Source organism: Sapajus apella, unplaced genomic scaffold (genome assembly GCF_009761245.1).
Source record: "Sapajus apella isolate SASKATOON/1434 unplaced genomic scaffold, GSC_monkey_1.0 scaffold20, whole genome shotgun sequence".
Lineage (NCBI taxonomy): Eukaryota > Metazoa > Chordata > Mammalia > Primates > Cebidae > Sapajus > Sapajus apella.
This window is the reverse complement of record NW_022436960.1, coordinates 24,605,231-24,629,056: the sequence shown is the minus strand read 5'-3', so window position 1 is coordinate 24,629,056 and position 23,826 is coordinate 24,605,231. Positions and strand designations below refer to the sequence as shown.

Here is a 23,826-nt window from a genome sequence, read left to right as displayed (position 1 = left end):
CAGGGCTTCTGTAACTAAAATGGGGACTATACACGCAACCGAGTGTTAGCCTCAAAAAGTAAGAAAATTCTGACACGTGCTACAACATGAATGAACCGTGAGGACGTTGTGCTAAATGGAAGAAGCCAATCATAAAAAGACAAACACTGTGTGATTCCACTTATGTGGGGTACCTAGAATGGTCAAGTTCATAGAGACCGAAGTAGACTGGTGGTTTTCAGGGCCAGGGGGAGGGGATAAAGGGAATTAGTGTAAATAGGTATAGAGGTTCAATTTTGCAAGATGGAAAGGAGCTCTGTAAACAGGGTGGTGATGGTTGTACAGCATTACAAACGTACTTAATACCATTGAACTGCACACTTAAAGATGGTGATGATGGTACATTTCATGTTACGTGTATTTTATCACAATTCAAAAAAAAAAAAACTGGGAAAACAAAACAAGCACTGGGGCTTCTGACTCCAAACTGAAGGCTCTTTCCCACACTCCATATCGGCACCTCCTACAGAGGAGCTATAGTATGCCTCCTCTTCTAAGACATTTTATTTTGTAATGAATTGAAAAGTTTGCAGAACTCACCTGCGCTGAAACCCTAGGAGACCCACTTGCTTCTCCTAGAACAATCATCCAGTTGGCCTAAACTCTGGCAAGTCGGAGTCTTTCCAGAAAGTGGGGAATTCTTTTTGAAAGAGGGCAGATCTTCTGTCTTAAGGAATCACTGGGGGTCAAGTAATGCGATAATTATGATTGCCAACCTCAATTAGTACTTCCTGTGTGCCAGATACCTTGCTAAGGGCTTTTGCATACATTAGTTCTTTATAATGCTTCCATCAGTCCTACCAGGTAAGTAGACTGTCCCCATTTCACAGATGGGGAGGTTAGGGCTTGAAGAGGTTAGTTAACATGTCTGAGCTTGCATGTGTGCAAGAGCCAGGATTTTCATCCGAGTCTACCTGACTCTAGAACCTGCCTCTTAACCCCTGTGCCATCTAAGGGGGTGTGGGGAGAAAAACTGGGGACGTCTATGTCTAGAGTGTTTTCCAGCATAGGAATGGACAGATTTCTCTCTCCTCCTGTGATATACTTTTCTCTCTCCCACCAGATCATGGGACATCCTCTCATTTAGGCCAGTTTCTGTTTTGATTTCCTGGTGTTCTCTGAGATGCAGATGTGTATTCCTTTCCTCGTGGCTCACGCTGCAGTGTGGGGAGGACAGCATCTATTGCTTTCCCTAGGAAGTTGATATATGCATCCTGTTCCCTGGCAGTGTTCCTCTGCTATGAGGACTTTCCCAAGGCCCTCACCCTGTTGTGTGGGAGAATACTGCAGGTGCCAACCTCATGGCCTAAGGCTGGGAAATATTATTTGGCTGGAAATGCCTTTTGTTTGCAAGGCTTAAACAGGTCAATAGCAGCTCAGCTTGTCATTTTCAGTTTACAAGAGATGTGTCAACAAGCCAGCAGAAACAGTAATAATTTCAATAAGTTTCTCGAATGTTTACAATGTGCCTGGTGTTGTGCTGAACAACTTTATATGGATTATTTCACTTAATCCTCACAACAGTCATATAAATTGGGGACAGTCTGTTCTGTTACAACACTTGTTTTGAAAATGCAAATTTGTTCTAATGCAATTGATGTATTAGGGAACATTTTAAGCATAATAATTTTGCTTTTGATTATGCATGATTTTGTCCATAAGAAACACTAGGTGAAGGCAGAAAAACTGTAGCCAGCGGAAGCAAGCTGTATAGGAACACTCAAAGGGCACACATCAAACCTGTACCAGCGGCTTCAGTTACCATGTGTCTTATGCGTCCCACCCCACAACGCATGTTTCAACTTTGTGTCCAATTCCAGGAGATCCTCCTCCTACACTTCACAGTAGTTCATAAGCTTCCCACTTTCACAAACTTCAAGTCTGTTAAAAGTACCACATTTATGGTAGTACTTATGTACGTCTTAGTGATTTAGCATGTATAAAACTGCTTCCTCTATTTTATTATGTGTCACTGATGAAGTTTGTAGGTGGTGCCCCACAATTTCATTTTTCCAGTTAAGCGCTGTGATTTTTACCGTCTGATTTTGCACAGCAAAATGACTTTTAGGATTGCATAGACCCTTCCGGCAGAACTGCCTTTACTACCATTATTCCCGCAAGGCAGAAGAGGGCCATGAAGCTAAGAAATTTGCCAAAAATATTTTTATATTTTAAATGACAAGTGGCAAAACCAGGATTCAAATCTCAGGCTACTTTACTCCCATGCCTGTACTCAAAACCCCTAAAGCATTAAAATAAATAAATAAATAAAAATGCTGTCTGCGCTGATCTCTGGTTATATCTGTAACAAGTAGATTGCCTCTTCTCCCAACTGTCAGTCAAATCCTGGTTCTTCAAGTCAGAAGCACCGCAGATATGTAAGAGACCCTGAAGGTGTTTGAGTACAGCGGTGACCTGGTCCACAGAAATGCCTGTCTTGGTCCTTACTCTTTCCCCACTGGCCGCTGCCTGCCCAGGCTGGCTGGTACTTGATATAGCTGCTACTGATGCTCCATTTGTAATCTGGAGTTATTAGCATCAAAGAACAAAAGCAAACAGCACCAGGGCTCTGGGGCTCAGTCCTCCATGAAGGTAGATGAATGAACCTTATGTTAGGGATAAAGCTAACACCACCCAGACTTTTATGGAGACAACTCTTCCTGTGTTTGAAGAGCTCAGATGCTGAGAGCCAGAAAGAGCCCTAGAACGGGAAACAGCCTCCTCGCTGCTGGAAATTTGCTTTAGTTCTTAACTAAAAAAATTGTTTCTGTTTGTTCTTGGGAGAAGAAAGGAAAACCTTATGCTCGTCTTCCCTGGGGACAGGAGCCAATAGGCCATTGGGGAGGTGGAGTCTTTGCCTTTTTTTTTTTTCCTTCTAATGTTATGGCTCAGTGTCATCCTCAGTGGAAGGCCTGCCCTGCTATCTGAGGGCCTGGAGAAGACTGTACATGGAGGCCAGTGGCTAGCCTCCCTTCTCTCACTGGTAGCACCAGGAAGGCCCTCATGCACATTTCTGTGACGCCCCAGCCTGTAAAAGCCCACAACTGCTGCAAACAACTTCTTCTTGGCCACTTCTTGACACTTGAGTGCTCATATCAGTAGGTTGGTCTGCTTTGAGAGAATGGACCCTGGGAAGAGCCCCATCTGGATTTGGGGCAATTGGGCAAGGAATTCTGGGTATGAGAACATATTCTATAAAGGTGGGGGCAAACGTTGCTGGCTCTAGGTGGAAATATCTGTTTGACCTGTGGACTCTTCAGGTCCTGGGCTGGGATGTGGCTGCAGAATGAACAGAGTGCGGCCCTCTAAAACTTACAGCCCAGAGCAGGGGCGCCAGTCATTCAGGCCTATGGCATTACTGCGTTTACCCCTTTCCTCTGTCCCTTGCAATACCTTTTTCTTACTTCTATGAGATGCCTAATATTCTCATACCTAATTTGTAGCTCCAGGGGTCAGATGGTTTCTGTCCTAGTTTGCTCTTACATTCAAAAATATAGTTTGACCCTTACCTGGTGTGCTACTGAGTCTGAGATATATAATCCTAGTCCATCCTCTCTAGGTCCTAGTTTTCTTATCTGTAAAATAGGATTAATAATGTTTTTTCCTGTTAGGGTTATAATGAGAATTAAATAAGATGATGCGTATGACCTAGGGGAGGATGCCAATTCCCTTAAATCAATCTTATCTGACCTTCAGCTGTCTTTTCTTCTGCAGTTCAACCCTACTTTTTGTCCATTAAAAAATCAATATACAGATATGTATACACATGTATTTACATGGATATTTCCTCAGCCCAGTCCTGGGGCCCAGCGCTGCTTTTGTATACACATACCCCAGCCTGTGTAACAGCACACGGAATACACTTAATAAATATGAGCTTTGTTAGGATTAATATTACTTTCATCCGATTTTGTCTTCATGTTTACCCTCTGATGGGGTGATACTGCCAGAATAGTGATTGACAGAAAGGGGAATCCACAGCTGGATTTCCAGAATTCAGGTTCTGACTCTATAGACTTTTTGCCAGTTACCCAAGCTTTCTGTGCCTCAATTTCCTTATATGTAAAATGAGTGTGGTAATAGTTTCTACCTCATTGGGTTGCTGTGAGGCGCTCAGAACAGTGCCTAGCACATAGACAGCCCTCAGTCAATGTTAGCTGGTGGTTTTATTACCTTCATATATGAGAGGATAAGAGTATTATAAAAATCAACCCCAAGCCCCTCCTCTTGTCACATAGAAGGAAGGCAGACAGACACAGAAGGGATGTAGCTAAAGGTGTTTCTGACCCCTTGCCTTGCTGCTTCCCCATTTCTGAGGCTCTCATCTGCACAGCTCCCTCTGCCTGTGGATGCTACTCTTAGACCAGCTGGGGTCTATGTATGGGGCAGCACAGGGCCCCAGGACTGGCCTGAGGAAATACATAGGTAAATATGTGTGTATATGTATGTGTATATAAATTTTTAATGGACAAAAAGTCGGGGCAGATTGCAGAAGAAAAGGCAGTTGACAAACCGGGTACAATTGATCTAGGGGCAGTGGCATTTTCCCCAGTGCCAGCATACTTCCTCAGCTAACTCCTGCTGTTTTATTTTCTCATACTGCTGGGCCTGTAGTTTTCCAGAGCGCCACTGCATTTAAATCCATATTCTATTTTCTCTCCAAGAAAATAGGTCAGTCTCAAGGCAGAGTTCAGCAGGTGGGGTCCCAGAAGATTTGACTGGGACTTGCCTCCAGGAGGCTGGCTGTGCAGCCTGTCCCATGCTCCCCAGAGCTCCTCCAGTGGCATGGGGGAGTTGAAATAGCAAGTTGGGGGAATCTTGGACTCGTACCTGTCCTGATGATGTAGTACAAATGAAGGGTGAGGTGGGAGGGCTACCCCAACTGAGGTAGCGGTGAATGTCCTTTCTTTTACCCTCAATGGTTATGTATTAGTTTGTTCTTATGCTGCTGTGAAGGAATGCCTGAGACTGGGTAATTTAAAAAGAAAAGAAATTTAATTGACTCTCAGCTCTGCAGGGCTAGGGAGGCCTCAGGAAACTTACAATCATGGCAAAAGGAGAAGCAAACATGTCCTTCTTCACATAGCAGCAGGAAGGAGAAGTGCTGAGCAAAAGGGGGAAAAGCCCCTTATAAATCCATCAGATCTCATGAGAACTCATTCACTATCACAAGAACAGCATGAGGGTAACTGCCCCATGATTAAATCATCTATCACGGGGTCCCTCCAATGACTTGTGAGGATTATGGGAACTACAAGATGAGATTTAGGTGGAGACACAGCCAAACCATATCAGGTAGGAGAACCAAATTTTCCAAACTGCAGAAAATTGTTTCCTTTAGACTTGAGAATAATCATGCTGAGCATATGCACTTGTGGCTGAAGTTATTGTTGCATATGCAATAAGTGTCCGTGGGGTTCTGAGTGGAGGCGGGAATGCCCTAATTTACTTCTTCCCTGCTTGTGATGCTGAAGAGAGTGGGTGAAAGATGGAGGTGGGTTTCCAATTCTTTCTTTCCTGTTTTGTTTCTCTTGTTTAGAGCATGGAGATCATAAGGGAGGTGGCTGCAACTGGGCCAGAGCTAGTTTTCATCAGGATTATTTTTTTCCCTTGAGTATTTCTTGAGTACCTGTTACCTACAGAGGATGCATGTGAGTGGTAGAGCTAGGAAGGTGGGAGGGGGAAGGTAATGTGAGCCAGTTCTTGGTTTTTCTGTCATAGCAGAAGAAATAACTAACTGAGCAGGTACAGCCTAGATGTTTTGTATTTGCTATTCCCCTGCCTGAATAGTCTTTGTCAGGTATACATAAGACTGTTCCTCACCTTCATCAGATATCAGCTCAAATATTGCTTCCTCAGAAAGACCTTCTTTAACTACCTTCTCTAGAATGAGGATCCTCTGCTGGCACTTACTCTGCTTTTCCTTTCTTCTTGGTTCCAGTCACTATTTGTTATTATATATCTGTTTTTATTCCCATTAAAACCCAAGAGTATCATCTGTTTCATTCACTGATTGTATCTCCAATGTTTAAAGCAGAGTCTGGCCTATAATAGATGCTTAGTCAATATGTATTGAATGGTGAATAGATGATCTTCACTGATAAAACTCATGGAAATAGATACTTTTAGTATCTCCATGTATACATAAGTTTGAGGCTCAGAGAAGCTAAGGCATTTGCCTCTAGATGAGGGAGTAGAACTGGGATTTGGTTCTAGCTCATCTTAATCCCCTTATTATATTAAGGAAAGCTGTTTTCTTCTACGCTCCCCACATTTTTAGGTAAGCTGTGTTTATAGGGTAACAAAGATGGAATATGGCAGCTTCAGAGAAATGAAAGCACTCCGTTTCCTGATAATTCCAGTAAAATTCCCTGGGAAGACTCCCATTGGTTGGGTTTGGGCCACATGTCTGTTCTTGAGCCAATTATTGGAGACAGAATAATCTCAAGACCTGACCTAAGTCACATGACTAATACCCTTGGAGCTCAAGTGGGAGTGGGAGTCACCTCTACCAAACCACATGGACTAAGAGTGGGAAGTGGGGGTTCCCTGGAAAACAGCTGAGGGTTGTTACAAGAAGAGGAAAAAGATGCTGGACATGCAGTTTGGCAGATGGACACTGCTAAGGTTTTGATCCCCGCTTGCTAGCCATCCCCCTCCTTTGTCTGCCTCTTGCCTTTGCCATTTCATTCTGTCAGTCAGAATTGAGTCCAGAGATTCAGGTCACTCACTGCTTCTTGGGCCAGGGGCCAGATGATAGAGTATCTCTATTCCTAAAGTTGGAATAATGCTCAGACCTGCCTCCAGGGTGCCACAGCTAGGAACTGAGCTTGAACCTTGATCCCCAGCCAGAGGGTTTTGTTTGTTTGTTTTTGGTGGCATTGTTTCCCTTCTTTGACAAGAATAGGTGCAGTATTTTTTATAGACAAGACTAGAACTATGCCAAATGGAGACCTGAGGAGGGAAAACAAAAGAAATAAGGATGGAATTTGTTTTGATCCTTGCTTCTGTTCACCCCCTCACTTCACGCTGAGGAATGGGATGGGAAAGAACCAGAGGGAGGGGAGATCTGGAGCAGATGTCCTTATTCATAGGTAGAAAAGTGGAACCAAAATCACTGGCTTCACTCCTGTGATCTCTTGGTGTTTCCAGTTAGCCATCTGGTCAATATATTTTGATATTTCCATCTGCAGTAATTCAAAGTGGTAACAATCAGAGTCTCTAACGTTTATGTAGCATTTGCCTTGTATTTAGTTCAGTGCTTTACAAGTATTTAACCTCATTTAATTATCATAACACCCCCATGAGGGAGGCTCCACTGTCATTCTCATTTTACAGCAGAGGAAGATGACTCTTAGAAGTTTAGTGATGGGTCCAAGGCCATAGACAGGCTGGGATTTGAACCCAGACCTGTCTGTCTCCTAAGTTTAAGACTGCAACCACATCCCCTAGTAGGTAAGTAGCCAGTACTGAAAAATCTTTGGAGTTCCAAGAAATTCTGTCTCCCTGGGACTTGGTGTCCCCAAAGAGCCTGTTTGTGTGAATGATGGTGTTGACATTCTCCAACCACTGAACTCCACCACATGTAAATAGCTTGATATCCTGTTTAATTAAGCAGTATTTTAATACCTGCCATTCTAGGCAATTCATCAGTTATAGTTATTTGATGGTCATATAAATGACCCTGCCTAGTTATTTATACAACATATTTTCCCTTTCCACCTCTTCTCTTCTTCCTGCCACTCATTCCTAAATCTAACACACTAGAAAACCTGAATGGGGGTGTGGCTGAGGGGTGAGTCAGAGCTTTCTACAAGTTTCTTTGGGCAGATACAGCTTCTAGGGAAGGCGGGGTGGGCACTAGAGAAGCGCTTGGCTGTTGCTATGGGTATGCTTCTTTTTTAGTCTGGGGCGCAGCTTTGTTGGTCAACACCTGGATTTTCCTGGGGCAAGAGCCCTAAGGACACACTGGAGCTTTACAAATCTGATTGCAGGTGTTTCATTATTGGCTGGCATGAAGAACATTATCCATCTTGTTCAGGCAGCAAATTAGAGGCACAGAGAATAAACCATGACCCACTCATGGGGTAGGTGGGAGATGCTCACCCAGCTTCCCCAAGGCTTCAGCATGATCACTTTAATCTGCAAACTGATTCAGGTCCTGTTCGCTCTTGAGGGACCTTGGCTTCAGTTGAATGAAGGATGGACTGGGTGGGATTCAAGAGATTCAGCCTCTGAATATTTTCTAGTCTCTGCCCCTGAAGTAGCTGTGTGACCTTGTACAGGTCTCTCCACGTTTTTCATCCTCCATCTTAAGAAAAAAGAACTAAACTGGGTACTTAGCATCTATGGCTACTCCAGATCCACCATTCAGGGATTCTAAGTGAGTTATCAAAGACTAGCAGATTGGTCAGTGGTTTCCTGAAGCAGCCCCTTATTCCTTCTCCTCTGCTGTAGAATATCCTCTCAGGTTGGGTCTAGGGGTTTTATGAGTGCCTTGGGCTGCTCTGGGTTATGCTTCCCCAGCATGATCCTATTTCACATCTGAGGGAAGGAGGAAGAAATTATATTGTTCATGGAGCTGATAGGAATAAACTGTTCTTCATTTTTTGAAAGTTCATTGGCTTAATTCAAATGTCAACCTTTCTAGGTTGGGTGTTTATTCACAGTTGTCAAAAGTGATTTCAAATGGCAATTTCTGTCATTAGTGATAGGGTGAAAAGCAAGGAAAACAATTAAAGGAGGAGGCAGGATTTCAATTTGTATGGTGGATGATCTACCACACACAATCTCACATACACACACTGTTGTCTGTGATGAAGAATGGTCACTGAGTATACTGGGGAGGGGAGGAATTGTAAATATTTTGTGATCTTATGTCCTTCAAGTCCTGTGTGGTGAATAATGCTATAACTTGCTCTTAATTCTTATGCTTCTTTTGCTTTGTTTCTCAAGGGAGTGGTTCAGTATTACTTTTTCCTCTCTGCTGGGAAACCTTGCTTGACTTCATGTCCAGTGTTTGGTATCCGAAGAGGAGGAGGAGGATTTCCTTTGGTATCAGTGTGCAGAAATCAACCAGAATATTTTAATTAATATTCTTGCAGGATTCCAGTCTGCTTGGCTTTTTGAAGCCCTATCTGATTCCAGGATGATGTCTTTCCGGACAGATGTGAAGCTTACCTCTCTTGCTACATGCACAGTGAAAAGGGAGCTTGGCTCCTCGGCTTGCATGGGTGGTTTCGGGTGAAGGTAGAACTAAGTGCTCAAAGCTGAGCACCTTTGGGGCTTGCATGAACGTGATAGTCATGCAAGGGCACATGGCATTGTGTGTGTGTGCTGCTAACACTCTTCTTCCTTTTTCTCCCCTTCTTTCTCCTCTCTCCTTTTCCCGCCCTTTGAAAATGCTGCCACAGATGTCAGTCAAGGTCCAGGTGAGTCTTTGTGTTTGCACATCTGCTGTGAGAATTTCCCGTCTGCTATATCGTGCATGGTTTGAGTCTGAGTGAGACTTAATTCTGAGTATATTGCATTTTCAGTGATCTAGGTTTAGAAGAAATGCCTCGAATTGATGGATTTGTATTGGTTTTGAAAAAACCATCTTAAAACCAAAGGAATATGGTTCTCATACTTAATATAATCTCTTCCTTCTCATTAGTTTTTCTGGGTGATTCAGAAAATGAGCATTTTGGGGAAAGTATTTGTAAAGATGTTCTTAGATATGTCTTCCCCAATTTAATGAACAATTTTTGCTTTGTCTCCCATACATCTGGTTATCTCCTCCAGATTCATGTGGTTGAAAGTAGAAGATATGACATACTTAGCATGGAAAATATGATGTGGGTGAAAGGAGATTTCTTTCTTTTTATTCTAAGAAATGTCTTTTTTACAATGAAATCAGCAATATTTATTTTTTCATGGTTATGTAAATAATACATGCTCACTGTGGAACAAAAAAAGAGGGATGGTTTGAATAAATGGTTTTTGTCAACGGAAAAATAAAAGAACCCCCTTTATAATAACTGGGAGGGGAGCACTACACACTGGGGTCAGTTGGGGGGAAATAGGGGAGGGACGGTGGGGGGTGGGAAGCTGGGGAGAGATAGCAGGGGGAGAAATGCCAGATGTAGGTGATGGGGAGGAAGGCAGCAAATCACACTGCCACGTGTGTTCCTATGCAACAATTTTGCATGTTCTTCACATGTACCCCAAAACCTAAAATGCAATAAAATAAATAAATGGGAAAAAAAAATAAAGTGTGTCTTCGTGCAGAGTCCTGGTTTTAAGCATTGCATGTGTACAGACACATTTATGTACACATACACATACATAAAATCATGCGAACTGATGCAACCCTTTATGGATAAGTATCAGAAGACTTAGAATGGTTTTGAGACTATTCTGAACTGGCTAGCACTTTGAGTTAAGAATAATAATTAACTAAATAGGAAGGGAGGATCATCTTAGGTATTTTCATGTGTTTTCTTGTTTAGTCCTTTTAACATTTAATTTTTATAGCATTAATACAAGATAGGTATCATTATATTCATTTTAATGTACAGGAATTTAGGGCCTGTTAGGTTAAACAGTTTTGCCCATGGTCATAGAGCTTGTCATGGTAGCCCTGGGATTTGAACTTCTGATGCTCACTCCATTGGAAAATGCTGGGACCTATCAGTGAAAATTCTCAGTGATTGAAGATTTTGTAAGTATTTCCTAATGAGACTATTGCTTATTTGTTTGCTTTTGCTTAGAGATAATGTGACATTTTCTTTATTAGCAGTCCTCTTTCCAAATGAATTTATCTTTCATTTGTCTTAAATATCCAGAATAATCTACCAGACTTCAGTAGAGTTCTTCTGATCGTTGTTCTATGGGGGCTCTTACACAACGTAAAAGAAGAATACAGCTGTTCTACTTAATGCAGAGAGTTTCTCTCCATTTCTTCCTGCCTGCCCCCTACCTTTTAAAATAATTGGTATTTGAACCAAAGCCCAGGGCAGCATTTCCTAGGAAGATGCCATTAAATTTATTATTTCTATTTAATAATATTTTAGTTCAATCACTCACTCAACAAATATTGACGTTCCAGGAACTGTTCTAGGCCATGGGGACAAAACAGTGAACAAAACAGAAGACAATCAGTGCCCTCATGGACCTTTTATTTTAGACAGAGGCAGACGGTGAACTAAAACACGGACACACACATATGTGTGTATGTATACGTATACTTTATGTGCATGCATATATACACACATATATGTATATTTTATATGTATTACATATATATAGAATCAGGGGGTGGGTGAGAAGTGCTGTGGAGGAAATTGAAGCAAGATAGAGGAGAAGTCCCTAATTTACAATACATAGTCAGGGAAGTACCCTCTGATAAGATGATATTTGCTGGGAAACCTCAAGGAAGCGGGGGAGTAAGCCTAATACCTCGTTTTGTTTGTAAAGTGCAATGTGGCTTCTCTTTCTGGGTCCCAGCAGAGATGTGTCCAGGGCTTACCACATAGAGCTGGGCCCTGCATAGGGTCTCTCAGCCAAGGGGGTGAATTGAGGTGTGAATCCAGCCTGTGTTCCTCTTGCCAACCCTGTGCCCATGAGACTGCTTCTGACCAAAGAGACATCTTTTCCTAGTGCTCACACAGGCACCCTATTGATCCTGGATGAGATAGCATGGCAGAGTGAAACCCATGGACCTGTAGGCCTTCTTCCATCCTTTCAAAGGGGTAGAGGTCTGTGAGTCACCCTGTAACCTGGGGACAGGAGCAGGGCTGTGGGGGCGTTCCAGTGACACTCACTGTTTCCTAATCAATAAGTTTTTTCCAGGTCCTTGGGCTCTCACTCACCCAAGAATGGGGAGGAGACCTAGGCAGCACAGTGATATTGTTTAAGTAAATATCAGACCCAAAGAGCTTTGCATATAAGCGATTTATTATGCAGAGAGAGAGAGAGAGAACACCCACACTGTCGTGGGAGGGGATCCGGAGATGGAGTCTGCACAGGTAAGAGGCAGGGTACTTTTAATCTGAGAATACTCCTGCCCTATTCAGGTTCTTGTCCCATGAGAAGAGTTCCTTTAAACTTCCACTGGAATGATTGAGTTTTGACTTTGATATCAGATTGGCTGCCCAGCCCACACTCCTCCCAGATCTTTTTGTGGGCATTCTAAACAAAGGAAGCTCACCTGGGCAGTCTACCTTCCCACCCATGGGAAAATTAGACAAAGAACTCTAGGCTCCCCTATTGAGGGGGGCGGGTGGATAGAGGTATGGTGCTGGGAAGTTCTGCCTTTGAAACCATGCCCCTTGTGGACCCGGGAAGAGAAGTTAATGTAGGCCCTCAGCCCTTCCTCAGATAACAGCAGCTGTGATCAGCCTGACTCACACCATTTCAATTTCTTGGCTGCTGTCCCATATGGTTCTCTTATCCCTTTGAGAGGTGTGGGTGAGCCCCATTTCAGTGCTGAGGAAGTTGAGGCCCAACGAAGTTAACTGATGTGTGACAATCACCCAGCTGTTGAGTGACAGGGCCAAGAGGGGATTACAGCCTAATTTCACATCTCCTGCTCTTCATTCTGTCCTTGAAGTGTCAAGGGCTGATGGCCAATCTCGTAGCCCCACCAACCCCTTGCTTTTTTGTGGTTTCTGAGCCTGAAGCAAATCACTGGTTTAGACCCTTCTCTTGTAGTACTGGACGTGGCAGGAGGTGGCCTGAGCATGCCTGGCCCTGGCTGAGGTCAGTGGGGCCCTCCTGCGTCTCTGAGCCCCTGGCCAGGCATTCTGGAGCCAGCAGCGCTGTGGTTCTGAAACAAGAAGCCCTTACTGGTTCTCTGACTTCTTTTTCCTTCCCCTCAGGAAGACAAATTGGGGATTTTATGAGCTAATGTAACTATTTACCCAGAGGCCGCTGGAAGACTATAAAGGGACGATTGATTAATTGATTAATTTTACATGTGGAAGAGATGAGTTAGAAGTAACCCTACTGTAAAACAGTCTGAGATGGCGCCTGCAGGCAACACCTTTCCCAAGGTCCCAGAGACAGGATGGGGAGTCAGAGCATGAGCCCAGGGCACCCAGGAAAAAAGGGCAGGCACATTTTCTTCCATTTCATGGGGTGAAATCCGTATCTCCTCCTCCTAGTCTTTGGGGAGGAGATTCAGAACAATAACAGTAACAATAAGCAGTTGGCAGGTGCTGAAGAGGGCTAGGGAGCCCCGCTCTGACACCTCCCTGCATTCTCTTGATCTTCCAAGTCAGCCCCTCCAGGTTGGTGTTACCATCCTCAGCACAGAGGAAGAAAAGTTGCCGCAGGGAGCTTCAGTATCTTGCCCAGGTCACCTTCTGCTAGTGATTAGGCCTGGATCCCGGATCTGTCTGTCTTCAAAGCTTGTGCTCTTGTTCTTCCAGACCCTGCCTTTCGAGCTATAGGACAGGCTGTGTCCTATTTGTGTCTGTGTACCCAGCTGTTTGCACAGCACATGGCACCGAGCTTAACCTCAAAAATCTCTGTTGAACAAGAAGTATGGCCACAAGCACATGGAGGATTTTGAGTTTGTAGGTTCCAAGACATGGTAGAGCTTAATGGGTATGCTGTCCAAGGAGTGCAAACAGAGGACCAAGAAGGGAAGGGACCTGTCCAAGGCCATGTAACCCATTTGTGGCCTGGAAGGGACCCCTGTGAGGTACCTTATCCCACGTTTTTGTACATTAGGATTTGTCACTGGTCTTCCTGGGTTGCTTTAGGGCAGAGGTAGGCATCTCTGCCCTGCCTTTAACCCTCCCCTGCCTTTTGCCCTTTTTCCAGAACTCTCTGGAAGCCATTTGGAAGTAAGGAAGAGGGAAGAGTCATGGGTTAGAGCCCAGGGAACAATTCTGGGACCCATGGGCGTGAGGCCCTTCTCCCGTCCCCCAGTGCGTCTCCCTCCTGCCTGGAGGGGCTGTTTATGGTGCTCCAATGACAGCCTCTCTCCTCAGAAGGGATAATTTCGCAGGCTCTGCCTGCTGATTAGACCTGGAATTTAAATGAATAACTGTGACCTTGTGGAAGTGCCCTAGTTATTCAGAGGCCCGATGAGGAAATAGGCCTCCTGCTTCCGTCCATCAGAGCCCTGGCAGGAACGGCGGGAGGGGCTCCTGTCTTCCGGGCCCCCGGGAGACCTCCGTCTGCTGTTGCCAAAGGAACAGACGCCTTTGCAGGAGCCTTCCCCTACCGGCTCTTGGTCCCTGCCCCGTGTTGTCTTCCTCCTCTATTGTAAGTCATCTCAGGCTGTCCTTGGGGAGGGGACCTGATTATGTGTCCTGGGTCCTGCCCTGTCTCCAGGGAGCCACTCAGTCCAGCCTGAAGAACACTGTTCTGAACCCATACTCTAGAGACAGCACAAGTCTGACTTGTGTTTGTGGACACGAAGGGGATGCACTTGAAGCTTGTTGCTCACAGGGTGGCCTGCAGGACTGACCAGGCTCTCAGGCCTGCTGAATCCGAATCTGCATTTTATCAGGACCTCTAAGTGTATACTCATTAAAGTTAGAGCCACACTGACCTCAAATTCCCATTCTCTCCTCCCCTTTGGGGCCCACAGGGCTATCTTTACTGAGAAGTTGCAGCTCACCTCGCTAAAGCCCTCATCTTCCTCTCCTGTGCTGGGCACAGAATGAGATATCTGATCTGGTTGGTGGGAGAAAGGATAATGAGATTAGGGAAGGGAACAAGGATGCATGTTTATCGACCACTTAGTCTGCACTGGTCACTGTTCAGGCACACTCTGTCTCACACCTTACTTCTTTCGTGTAGATGTAAGACGAGATAGCATAGGATGGAGCAGGGGTTGGCAAACTGCAGCTTCCGGGTCAAACCCAGCTTGTGGCCTGGATTTGTATGGTTTGAAAGCTAAGAATGAGTTTTATATTTTTAAATGGCTGGAAATAGTCAAAAGGCAAACAATTTGCAAGACAAAAATTTTGTGAAATTTGAATTTCCATGCTCATAAAGTTCTTTTGGAATGTAGCCACACCTACTCCTTTGTGCATTGTCTCCGGCTACTTTTTTTTTTTTTTTTTTTTTTTTGAGATGGAGTTTTGCTGTTGTCACTCAGGCTGGCATGTAATGGTGTAATCCGGGCTCACTGCAACCTCCACCTCCTGGGTTCAAGCGATTCTCCTGCCTCAGCCTCTCGAGTAGCTGGCATTACAGGTGTGCACCATCATACCCAGCACATTTTTTTATTTTTAGTAGAGATGGGGTTTCACCATGTTGGCCAGGCTGGTCTCGAACCCCTGACCTCCTGTGAACCACCTGCCTCAGCCTCCCAAAGTGCTGGGATTACAGGTGTGAGCCACCGCGCCTGGACTGCCTTTGGCTACTTTTGAGCTGCACAGGTAGGGTTGCATAGTTGTGATAGAGCCTTACACAGCCCCAAAAGTGTTTACCATCTGGCTCTTTATTAAACAAAAGTTTGCTACCTCTGGGTTAGAGATAGATGCCTGGTTGACAAGCTGTCTCAATTAATGCACTGTGACCTATTCAAGTTACTTTACCTTTGTGGGGCTTCCACTTCTTTCACCTGCAAAATGGGAACAATAAGAGAACCTGCCTCATGGAGTTGTTTCGAAGATTGTGAGCTTGCGCATGTAAAGTCTTTAGAGCATTGCCTGGTACATAACCATGTATAAAGTGGCCATTATTATAAATGTGAAAGGAAAATAAATCTTGGGGTCCTGAAATCACTAAGCGCAAAGGAAAAGTCAAGCTGGGAGCTGCTTACGGGAAACCTGCCTCTCATTCTGTTCAAAGCCACCCCTCTGCTCACTGAGATATCCAATTGCCTCCTTTGGAAAGGCTAATCAGAAACTCAAAAAAATGCAACCATTCATCTCTCACCTATCTGTGACCTGGAAGCCCCCTTGCCACTTTCTGCCTTTGCTTCAAGTTGTCTTGCCTTTTCAATATACTTTTTACATATATAAAACCAATATACTTTTTACATATATTGATTGATGTCTCATGCCTCCCTAAAATGTATAAAACCAAGCTGTGCCCTGACCCCCTTGGGCACATGTCAGCAGGACCTCCTGAGGCTGTGTCAGAGTGCGTCCTCAACCTCAGCAAAACCCAGTTTCTAAATTAACTGAGACTTGTCTCAAATTTTCGGGGTTCACATAAGCTATCTCATTTGATCCTTTGAGCACATGTCTCCATTTTATAGATGAAGATACTTTGGCCCAGAAAGTTTTTTTAAAAAAAGAAAACCAACCCCCACTTGTAGCTGTGTCTTGGTCTCCGTAATTGTCTAGAGGCATACTCCTGTGCAGTGCTGTAGAACCTCCCCAGACACACCAGCTGTTCTCTCCTGTTGCATGTTCTCTCTCATCTGTCCTGCCCTTTGCGCTTTCAGTGAAGAGGTCCCTCAAACTTAGATCCCAGCCATTGTTCTCAAGTGGGGCTTAGGAACCAGTAAAAGGGGGCAGAGGAGACCAGTATTTTACAGAGAACCCACAGTGTGTCAGGCATCTACCACTTCACAGATGAAGGACCTGGGGCTCCAAGACATTGCATCCCTTGCTCAAGTCAGAAGCAGGTGTGGTAAGTTTCAGCATGTAAATTCAGGTCTGGAATTTCTGCTTGGTAGTTCTGCCACTTTTTTCAGGAGCTGTACGCCCTTGGACACGTCAGGTAACCTCTCTGGGCAATAGGCTTCTTTCCTTTAACCTGATAGATTAGAGGCAGATGAGCTTTCAGGCTTCTTTGATTCTGAGGCTCTATGCTTAGACCATCTGACTGAGATACCTTGTGGAATAGCAACTAGGAGAATGCCTTCTCCATTACCAAAGACTAAACCTCCCAACTCCAGTAGTGCCTATAAGATACTTTGTTTTTTCTTTGCTATTCTTTGGGGCAATAGTCCCTCTTGCTTTTCTTCCTTATTACCTTATTGGAAAACACACTTGACATTTTTGAGCTTGTATTTTGAGCCAGGAATGGAAATGTTAAGTTTTGCATGCCTCATTTAATGCTTCTGACACCCGTAGGAGGTAAATTGCTGTTTGGCCCATTTCACCCAGAAACAAACTGAGGCTCAGGTACAATAAGTAATTCACTGATACAACTCAGTAAAAAGTGGTGGAACAGAATGCAAACCCTGGAAGTGTGGCCCAGGAGACATCTCCTAGGGAGTTCCACTAGAGTGTACGCTCCACAAAGGCACACTGCTGTTTACAATTGTGTCCTCCTGGCCCAGAACAGTGCCAATACATCACAGGCACAGAATAAAACTTCCTGAATGAATCAGCGGTGCTTAGGACTCAGCACTTAGTTTTATCCCACATCCCGCTGAAAGAAAGTTCACTTTTTATTGGGGTTCACCCTGAGACAGAAGGTAATTGAATGAATCTTTATTCAGTGTCCATCTTGGGCTTGGCTCAGTGGGAGATGCAGGCTGCAGGGAAATCTACCTCCATTGCGTGTAATTAGATTGGAAGGGGGCCCCCAGCTGGCTAACAGTGCTCAGCTCCCAGCCAATTGCCTGGCTGGGGCCCAGGAAGACCCCCCTGGCTCCCGTAGCTGTTCTTGATGAGTAAGTGTGAGTAAGGAGCTGCTTCTCATCCTGCCTCCAGTGTTGGCTCACTCAGGGACACAGATCACTGGGCCTTGGTGCCTTTTTCTAGAGCCTTTCGAAATCCCTCCTTTATTGTCTTAGACAGGAAGACCCACCAGGGTATTTGTTATGATCACATTTCATTTCCCAGTTCTGGAGGGCAAGGCCAGAGTTTTAGCTGGAGAAACCATGAGTGATATCCTGCCCCTGCCCCTGCCCCTGCCAAATGGGCGGAGGTGTTTATTTGCTGTTCCAGTGTTGAGGACAGCAGGAGCATGTAGAAGGAAGGGGCAGTGAATGCTAAACGTGCTGTGATATGCAGGAGAGCCTCATTCAAAGGTTTGCATGGCTCAAAATGTCATTGATGAGGCACTGAGAGACTATTCTAGACCAGCTCCCTCCCTGTCCAGGAGGGGGAAATGAGGCAACAGACCTCCCACGTGACTCAGCTAAGCCACACAGCTAGTTTGGGACAGCCCTGGAGACCCTCCCAGTCTGCAGACCTGCATAGGGAGGTGTGGTAAGGACAAGGCTAAGCTTGTCAGTTTGTTGGGCTCAGGAGGGGTGAGGAGGTGGAATGCAGCTGAGAGTCCAGGGCAGTGGGTCCCTTTGTGGGGTAGCTTAGCTGACTGTGACCACGTAGGGAGGCATCTGAGGATGCACTGGGCAGGTGGTCTGCTAATGCTGCCAGCTTGTTAGAGAAATGGTGTTGGCAAGAGATGGAGGGCAGGGCAGAGAGAGGACATAGATAGACCAGTCCCCTAAATAATGACAGCAATAACTACATGCTTTTGAGCCCTTCCTATGTGCTAGGAACTGTGCTAAGTGTATTCCATATGCAGATTTTTCCCAGTGATCCTGAAAGGATATTTTACAGATGAGAGGCAGGACATTTTACAGATATTTTCAGATGAGAGGCAGAAGGAAGCACAGAAAAGTTAACTTGCTCAGAAGTCCCACCGTTAGCAAGAGGTGGCACTGGGATCTGAATCCAGGCTTTGGATGGTTGAGAGCAGTGGTTTGCAAACTCTGGTATGCATCAGAATCACTTGGAGAGCTGTTGAATGAGATCCTGGCTCCTTAAACTAAGATTGTTCTCCCAGGTGGTTCTAATATAACCAAAATTTGAAAATCACTGTCTTAAAGTCAAGTCATCATGAAGGTGAAGGGACTTGAAAGCTTCACTTGTCACTGCAATTTTATATCCCCACATATATTATGGGCAGGAGGCTGTCAAGAGGAGGTAGAAGGGAGGATGGGATGACAATCTTCCTCTGAGTTCCCCATGGCTTTTAGGTCATAGGGCTAGTAAAACCATCATGATGATACACTATGGTCAGCTGTGTATTTTCTGGCCCCCTTATCTGCCACCATGGGCACTTGAAGGGCAGCAGTGTCTTACTCTTTGAGAACAGAGACTTATCCATGCCTGTATCCCCACTGCCTGCCACGTTGTAGGTGCTCAGAAAACTGTGGTTAGAATCAACATTTCAGGGAAGGACGAGGCCCAATAGATTGTCACGGCTTTCTAGGCACCTAATTTTTGGATCTCTTCTGTAGGAGTTAATTCAGACTTGGCTTGGACCGCTTCAGAGATGAGTAACTCATTGCTCCTTTAGCTTTTCCATTCCATTCCAACAGCACTGAATTCTTGGAAGCTCTTTCTTATCGCAAGTTGCTGTAGCCACCACCACCTGTATAGCTTTCCAGCCCTTGGAGACACACAGAATACTCTAATTACACTCCCAGTGTTTGAAGACGGGGCTTTTGTCTTTAAGGATCTTCTTTTCTAAAAGCTAAAACATCTCCAGTTTTTTTAGACATCCTCCTAAATGAGGGGTTTAAATTCTTTCTTCCAGGTCACTGTTCTCTGAAAAATGACATATTTTATTTTCTGTGTCCTTTCCAAAGAAGGATGCCCATACCACATAAAGTATTATGAACATGATTGGGATCAGTTCATTATAGAGTGGTCCCAGGATACCCTTTTTCTAGACTAGACATCTATTAATGACAGCACCAAATATCTTAGCCTTAATAAAAAAGATTATAGTATTAATTGAACTTAACGTCAATGAAAGCCTTTACTATTTTTGTGTGTCCTGCTGCTAAGCCATTTCTCTCCCCCTTGTGGACTTGTGCAATTGATTTATTTGACTAAAGCTTGGGATCATTCTTTGACTTTGTTAAATCCAGCTTGGATTTTAAAAATCTAGCACACTATGGTCTGTTTGGGTGCAGTGCTTTTATCTAGTGCATCAGCTGTCCCTTCTAGCTTCATGTCATTCATGAATGATTTTAGGAAAGTTCCTGACAGCTGGAGAGCAAAGACTTTCTTTCCTTTAGAATGATTCTTTTCTAAGCCATCACTGCTGATCCTTTAGAACCTAGAGTGTTGGGTATAACTACGTTTGTCTCTGTCTTCCATGGCATTAATGCATGAGGAAACCTCACCACTTCTTCCCCATTAAGAGATGGAATAGCTTGGAAATATGCTGCAGACATTCTTTCCCCCTGCCCTGTAGTTAGGCCATACAGAAGCTGTTGGTTACTCATGGGCGTGATAGGAAGAAACCCGTTCTGTTCAGTCCAGCCACCATGCCATAAGAACAATATTGGTCTAGTGGCAAACAGCGAGTGGGCTTGTCTGATTACATACTACACAGGACCAGGTGGTGAGGATGAACATGGTACTATCATGGAAGGGCCAAACCCAGAGGCTGGAATCTGGACAACCCTATCTTGAAGAATTAGTAGCAGGATCTCTCTCTTCTGTGTCTCTGAAAATCATCATCAGTCCAACTGTTTGATCCATTCTCAGTACTGTGTAAAGCTGGTAGAAGAGCCAAAACCCCATATGTAAACAGTTGATTATCCTGCGTGTTAGCTCATAATTGCTGTTAGGTGATTATTTGAAGCTTTGTATAGCGTGACTGTAGTGGTGGCAGGCTATCGCTGAAGCCTACCATTCTGATTATGGGCAGTGTTCTCTGGGGATTTCAACCATTTGAAACCACCATTTTTGTGGGTCAAAACCAGTCACTCATCAGCAGTTTCATACAGTTCAGCTCAATATGTTTCTTGGTCTCTTTAGAGATCCTCTGAATTCATAGAGGCAAAGAACCTTAGAGTTGGGAGGACTTTTTGGTAGTTATCTCTTACAGCCTCATTCTGACTCTTTTCTGTGGCATTTCTGGCAAATGAAATTTTTTCTTTATTATTTTACTCCCTGTTCTTGCCAAATGTGCTTGCTTTTTTTTTTCATCATGCATGTACTACTTTAAAAACGCTTGATGGTAGCTCTCATGTTCTTACCTAGCTCTCTCTTGTTTGGGCTGCACATTCCTTGAGCTGTTCTTCATGTTGACGTGTTTTGGGTCCCTTATGATCCTAGGTATTCTCCTTTGGAATGAATACCCCACTTGACTAATGCCTCTCCTAATGTATGGCAACAGACACTGAACCAAAACCCTACATCTGGTACAGACAATGCTGAGAAAAAGGGAGACCGTTGAACACTTTTATTTTATTTATTTATTTTATTTTATTTTGCAGAGGATTGCATTTAAGTGCCAGCATTTACATTTAGGCTTTAAAATTAAATTTCACTTTTGCCTGTTCTTATCCATTTGGACCCTAATTCTTATATCTAACAAATTATTTTTAGGTTTAGGTCATTGCAACATCCAGATAGCATGCCATGAATGACTTCAGACATGTCATTGATCCAGATGTGGAGCAGGCCTAGGCTCTGCTGTAAGGAACTAGTGAAGTCTGGGCAGAAAAAGGATATTTAGGTTTACAATGAAGGTCATGGAATTACTCAGGGAAGGGCTGGTCTAAGACAAAATTATGGATTTTGCCTGTAATCTCAGCTACTCACGAGGCTGAGGTGGGAGGATCGCTTGAGCCCAGGAGTTTGAGGGTGCAGTGAGCCACGATTGCGCCTCTGCACTCCAGCCTGCACTCCAGCCTGGGCAACAGAGTGGACCTTGTCTCAAAAAAAAAAAAAAAAAAAAAAGAAGGACTTAGGCAGAAGGTTTCTTCAGACCCTTCCCCTTTCCTGTAAGCATTCTTATTCTCAGCTCCACCCTGTCCCCTGTGCCCTCTCTCCCACCCACAGTGGCAGACTTCTTCAGCCTGCATGTCTCTGTCTTTCTCTATTCAAAAGCTCCTGTACATGCCCCTGTCTTGGAAACCTTTAGCCTGGCTGCCCTGATGATCTCACACATGACAGTATCCATGACTGAGGAGTCTGAGTGTGTCTCATGTTGAAATTTGCATTTTAAAGAGAGAAGTGGCTTTATGCCACTGGATAACTTGGGGAAGGAAGAATTTCATGTTTTAGGTGATTCTGCAGAGGAAGATTGAGGAGAGGCAGAAGACAGCCATTTAAAAGGGCTTCCCAGGGCTCTTTTAAACTACGCTGGGCCAGGGTCATAAATGAAGTTGATGTCTAGTCACTATTTTTTGCTTCTTGATTCTCTGAGATATGCCTCCTCTCCTCTCCATTAGCGCTGAATTAGTGAGGGTAGCTGGTGTCATGGTTGCCATCACAGGCTGGAAGGTCCATCTGCTGGTGCCAAGTCCTCACTTCACCCCTCACTAAGGTAGTGTGACTTTAGCTCTCAGCCTTGGTTTTCTCACGTGTAAAATTGATGGGATAGCAATGTCTTTCCCATAGAGTTGTATTTAATGAGATAACACATAGCCATGCCTTGTCTGTGATAAATAACCAACAAATATTAGCTGTTATTGTAATTCTCTTTACTAAGTTAACGGAATTTCTTCTCTTTAGTGCTTAAAATGTCAAGATGTGTTTTTCAACTGGAAGATGAAATTCTTCCTTTCCCAGGTCATTTTGGGGGGTTATTAAGCCCCTTTCCTCTTTAAAATGTAAATCTGAACAACACGAGGTGTTTTTCCCCTTCTCTCCTTTCCAAATTCTTGGTCACCCTACAGACACTTTTGGCTTCTGTATTTTGGGTGGAGGCCACCCTCTTTCCCCTTCAGTATCTCCCTAGTTCTTCCAGAAACATCGGGTGAATGTTTCCATGACCTTCTGATTTTATGTAATTACTCTTTTAAAAAGTCCTTGTGGCTTCATAAGAATTCATCGTTGGCACTTGGCACTGGCAGCAATTAGTGACATTTAATTTCTCTACTTCACTATGAAAAAAAAAGAGATGATATATGTGGATTTTTCACTGGGATAAAAGTTACTCTGAAAGCAAGTGAAATAAAAGTCTTGGCAGAGATAACTTGTTTTTTTTTTTTTTTTCCCTGAATCCTTTTCTTTTTTTCTCCCCCCGTGAGTGACTTCCATCCTTCCCCTGAAATACTTTCGCCAATTACCCAGCCATGGTGAAGGAAAGAAGGATGGATTTGAAAACCATCTGAGGTGGGTGGGTTATTATAGGTTTGAGGGAGTCAGTATTAGCTTAAATGTTGGAGACCTTCAACTTCTGGCCTGGTTCCTGAACATGACATCTTCCTCTAGCCTGTTTCAGTAAATGGTTTCTATTCTCTGTATTAGTCATTCTCATGACAGGCTTCATGATGGCCACAGCCGCTTACAAATGACTTTGCATTCATAGCCATTTCCATTTTCCTGAGCTGCAAAAGCAGCCATAGCTATCACCATGGGGATTTTCCCAAAGGGTGTAACATCGTTTAGAGGGCCTTACGTGTACTTTGCATATAATTTACATATGATTTGCAGTCTATTCTAAGGCAATTTCAACTTTGTATGTCTTACCTCCTGGTGATCTTTTTCTCTTCTTATTCCTCTCTGTACCCTGAGAACCTGTGCCCCACAGATAGGCAGGCACAAGAAGGATGGAATATATTAATAGGACTAGAAAGAGGGAGGCGGAAGGGTCAAAAGTATCAGACACATTGTTGGTATCCAGCTGGAGTAGCACTGTTTCAGGGTGTGACATCAAACAGGAGACACTTCCGTTGCTTTTTTTGTGTTTTTGTAAACATTTTTTAAAAAAAGGAACTGTAGTTCTACAAGAATTCTACATTGGCAATTCTTAATTTCCTGCCTATCAAAAGGTCATCCCAGCCCATCTCCTGTTCATCCTTAGGTGAACTTTAATGGTGCTGGATTTTGAGTCATAGTTGAAGATCTGCTCAAAGCCTATGGTGAGTCTGTTTTGGAAAGGCATGGTCCCCTATGTTTCTGT

General features: G+C 44.1%; 1 protein-coding gene across 38 annotated transcripts in view; it reads left to right on the top strand.

The window, feature by feature from the left end:
* Positions 1-23,826, top strand: part of NRXN3 (neurexin 3) — a 1,699,208-nt gene that overhangs the window by 97,001 nt on the left and 1,578,381 nt on the right. For 32 of the 38 annotated variants that reach the window (XM_032287219.1, XM_032287187.1, XM_032287198.1 and 29 more), the window contains one exon: positions 9,453-9,470. The exons of the other annotated variants lie outside the window; for them this stretch is intronic. In XM_032287219.1, coding sequence (XP_032143110.1) covers positions 9,453-9,470 — 18 coding nt within the window. The remainder of the gene's footprint in view (positions 1-9,452; positions 9,471-23,826) is intronic. 38 annotated transcript variants of the gene reach the window in all.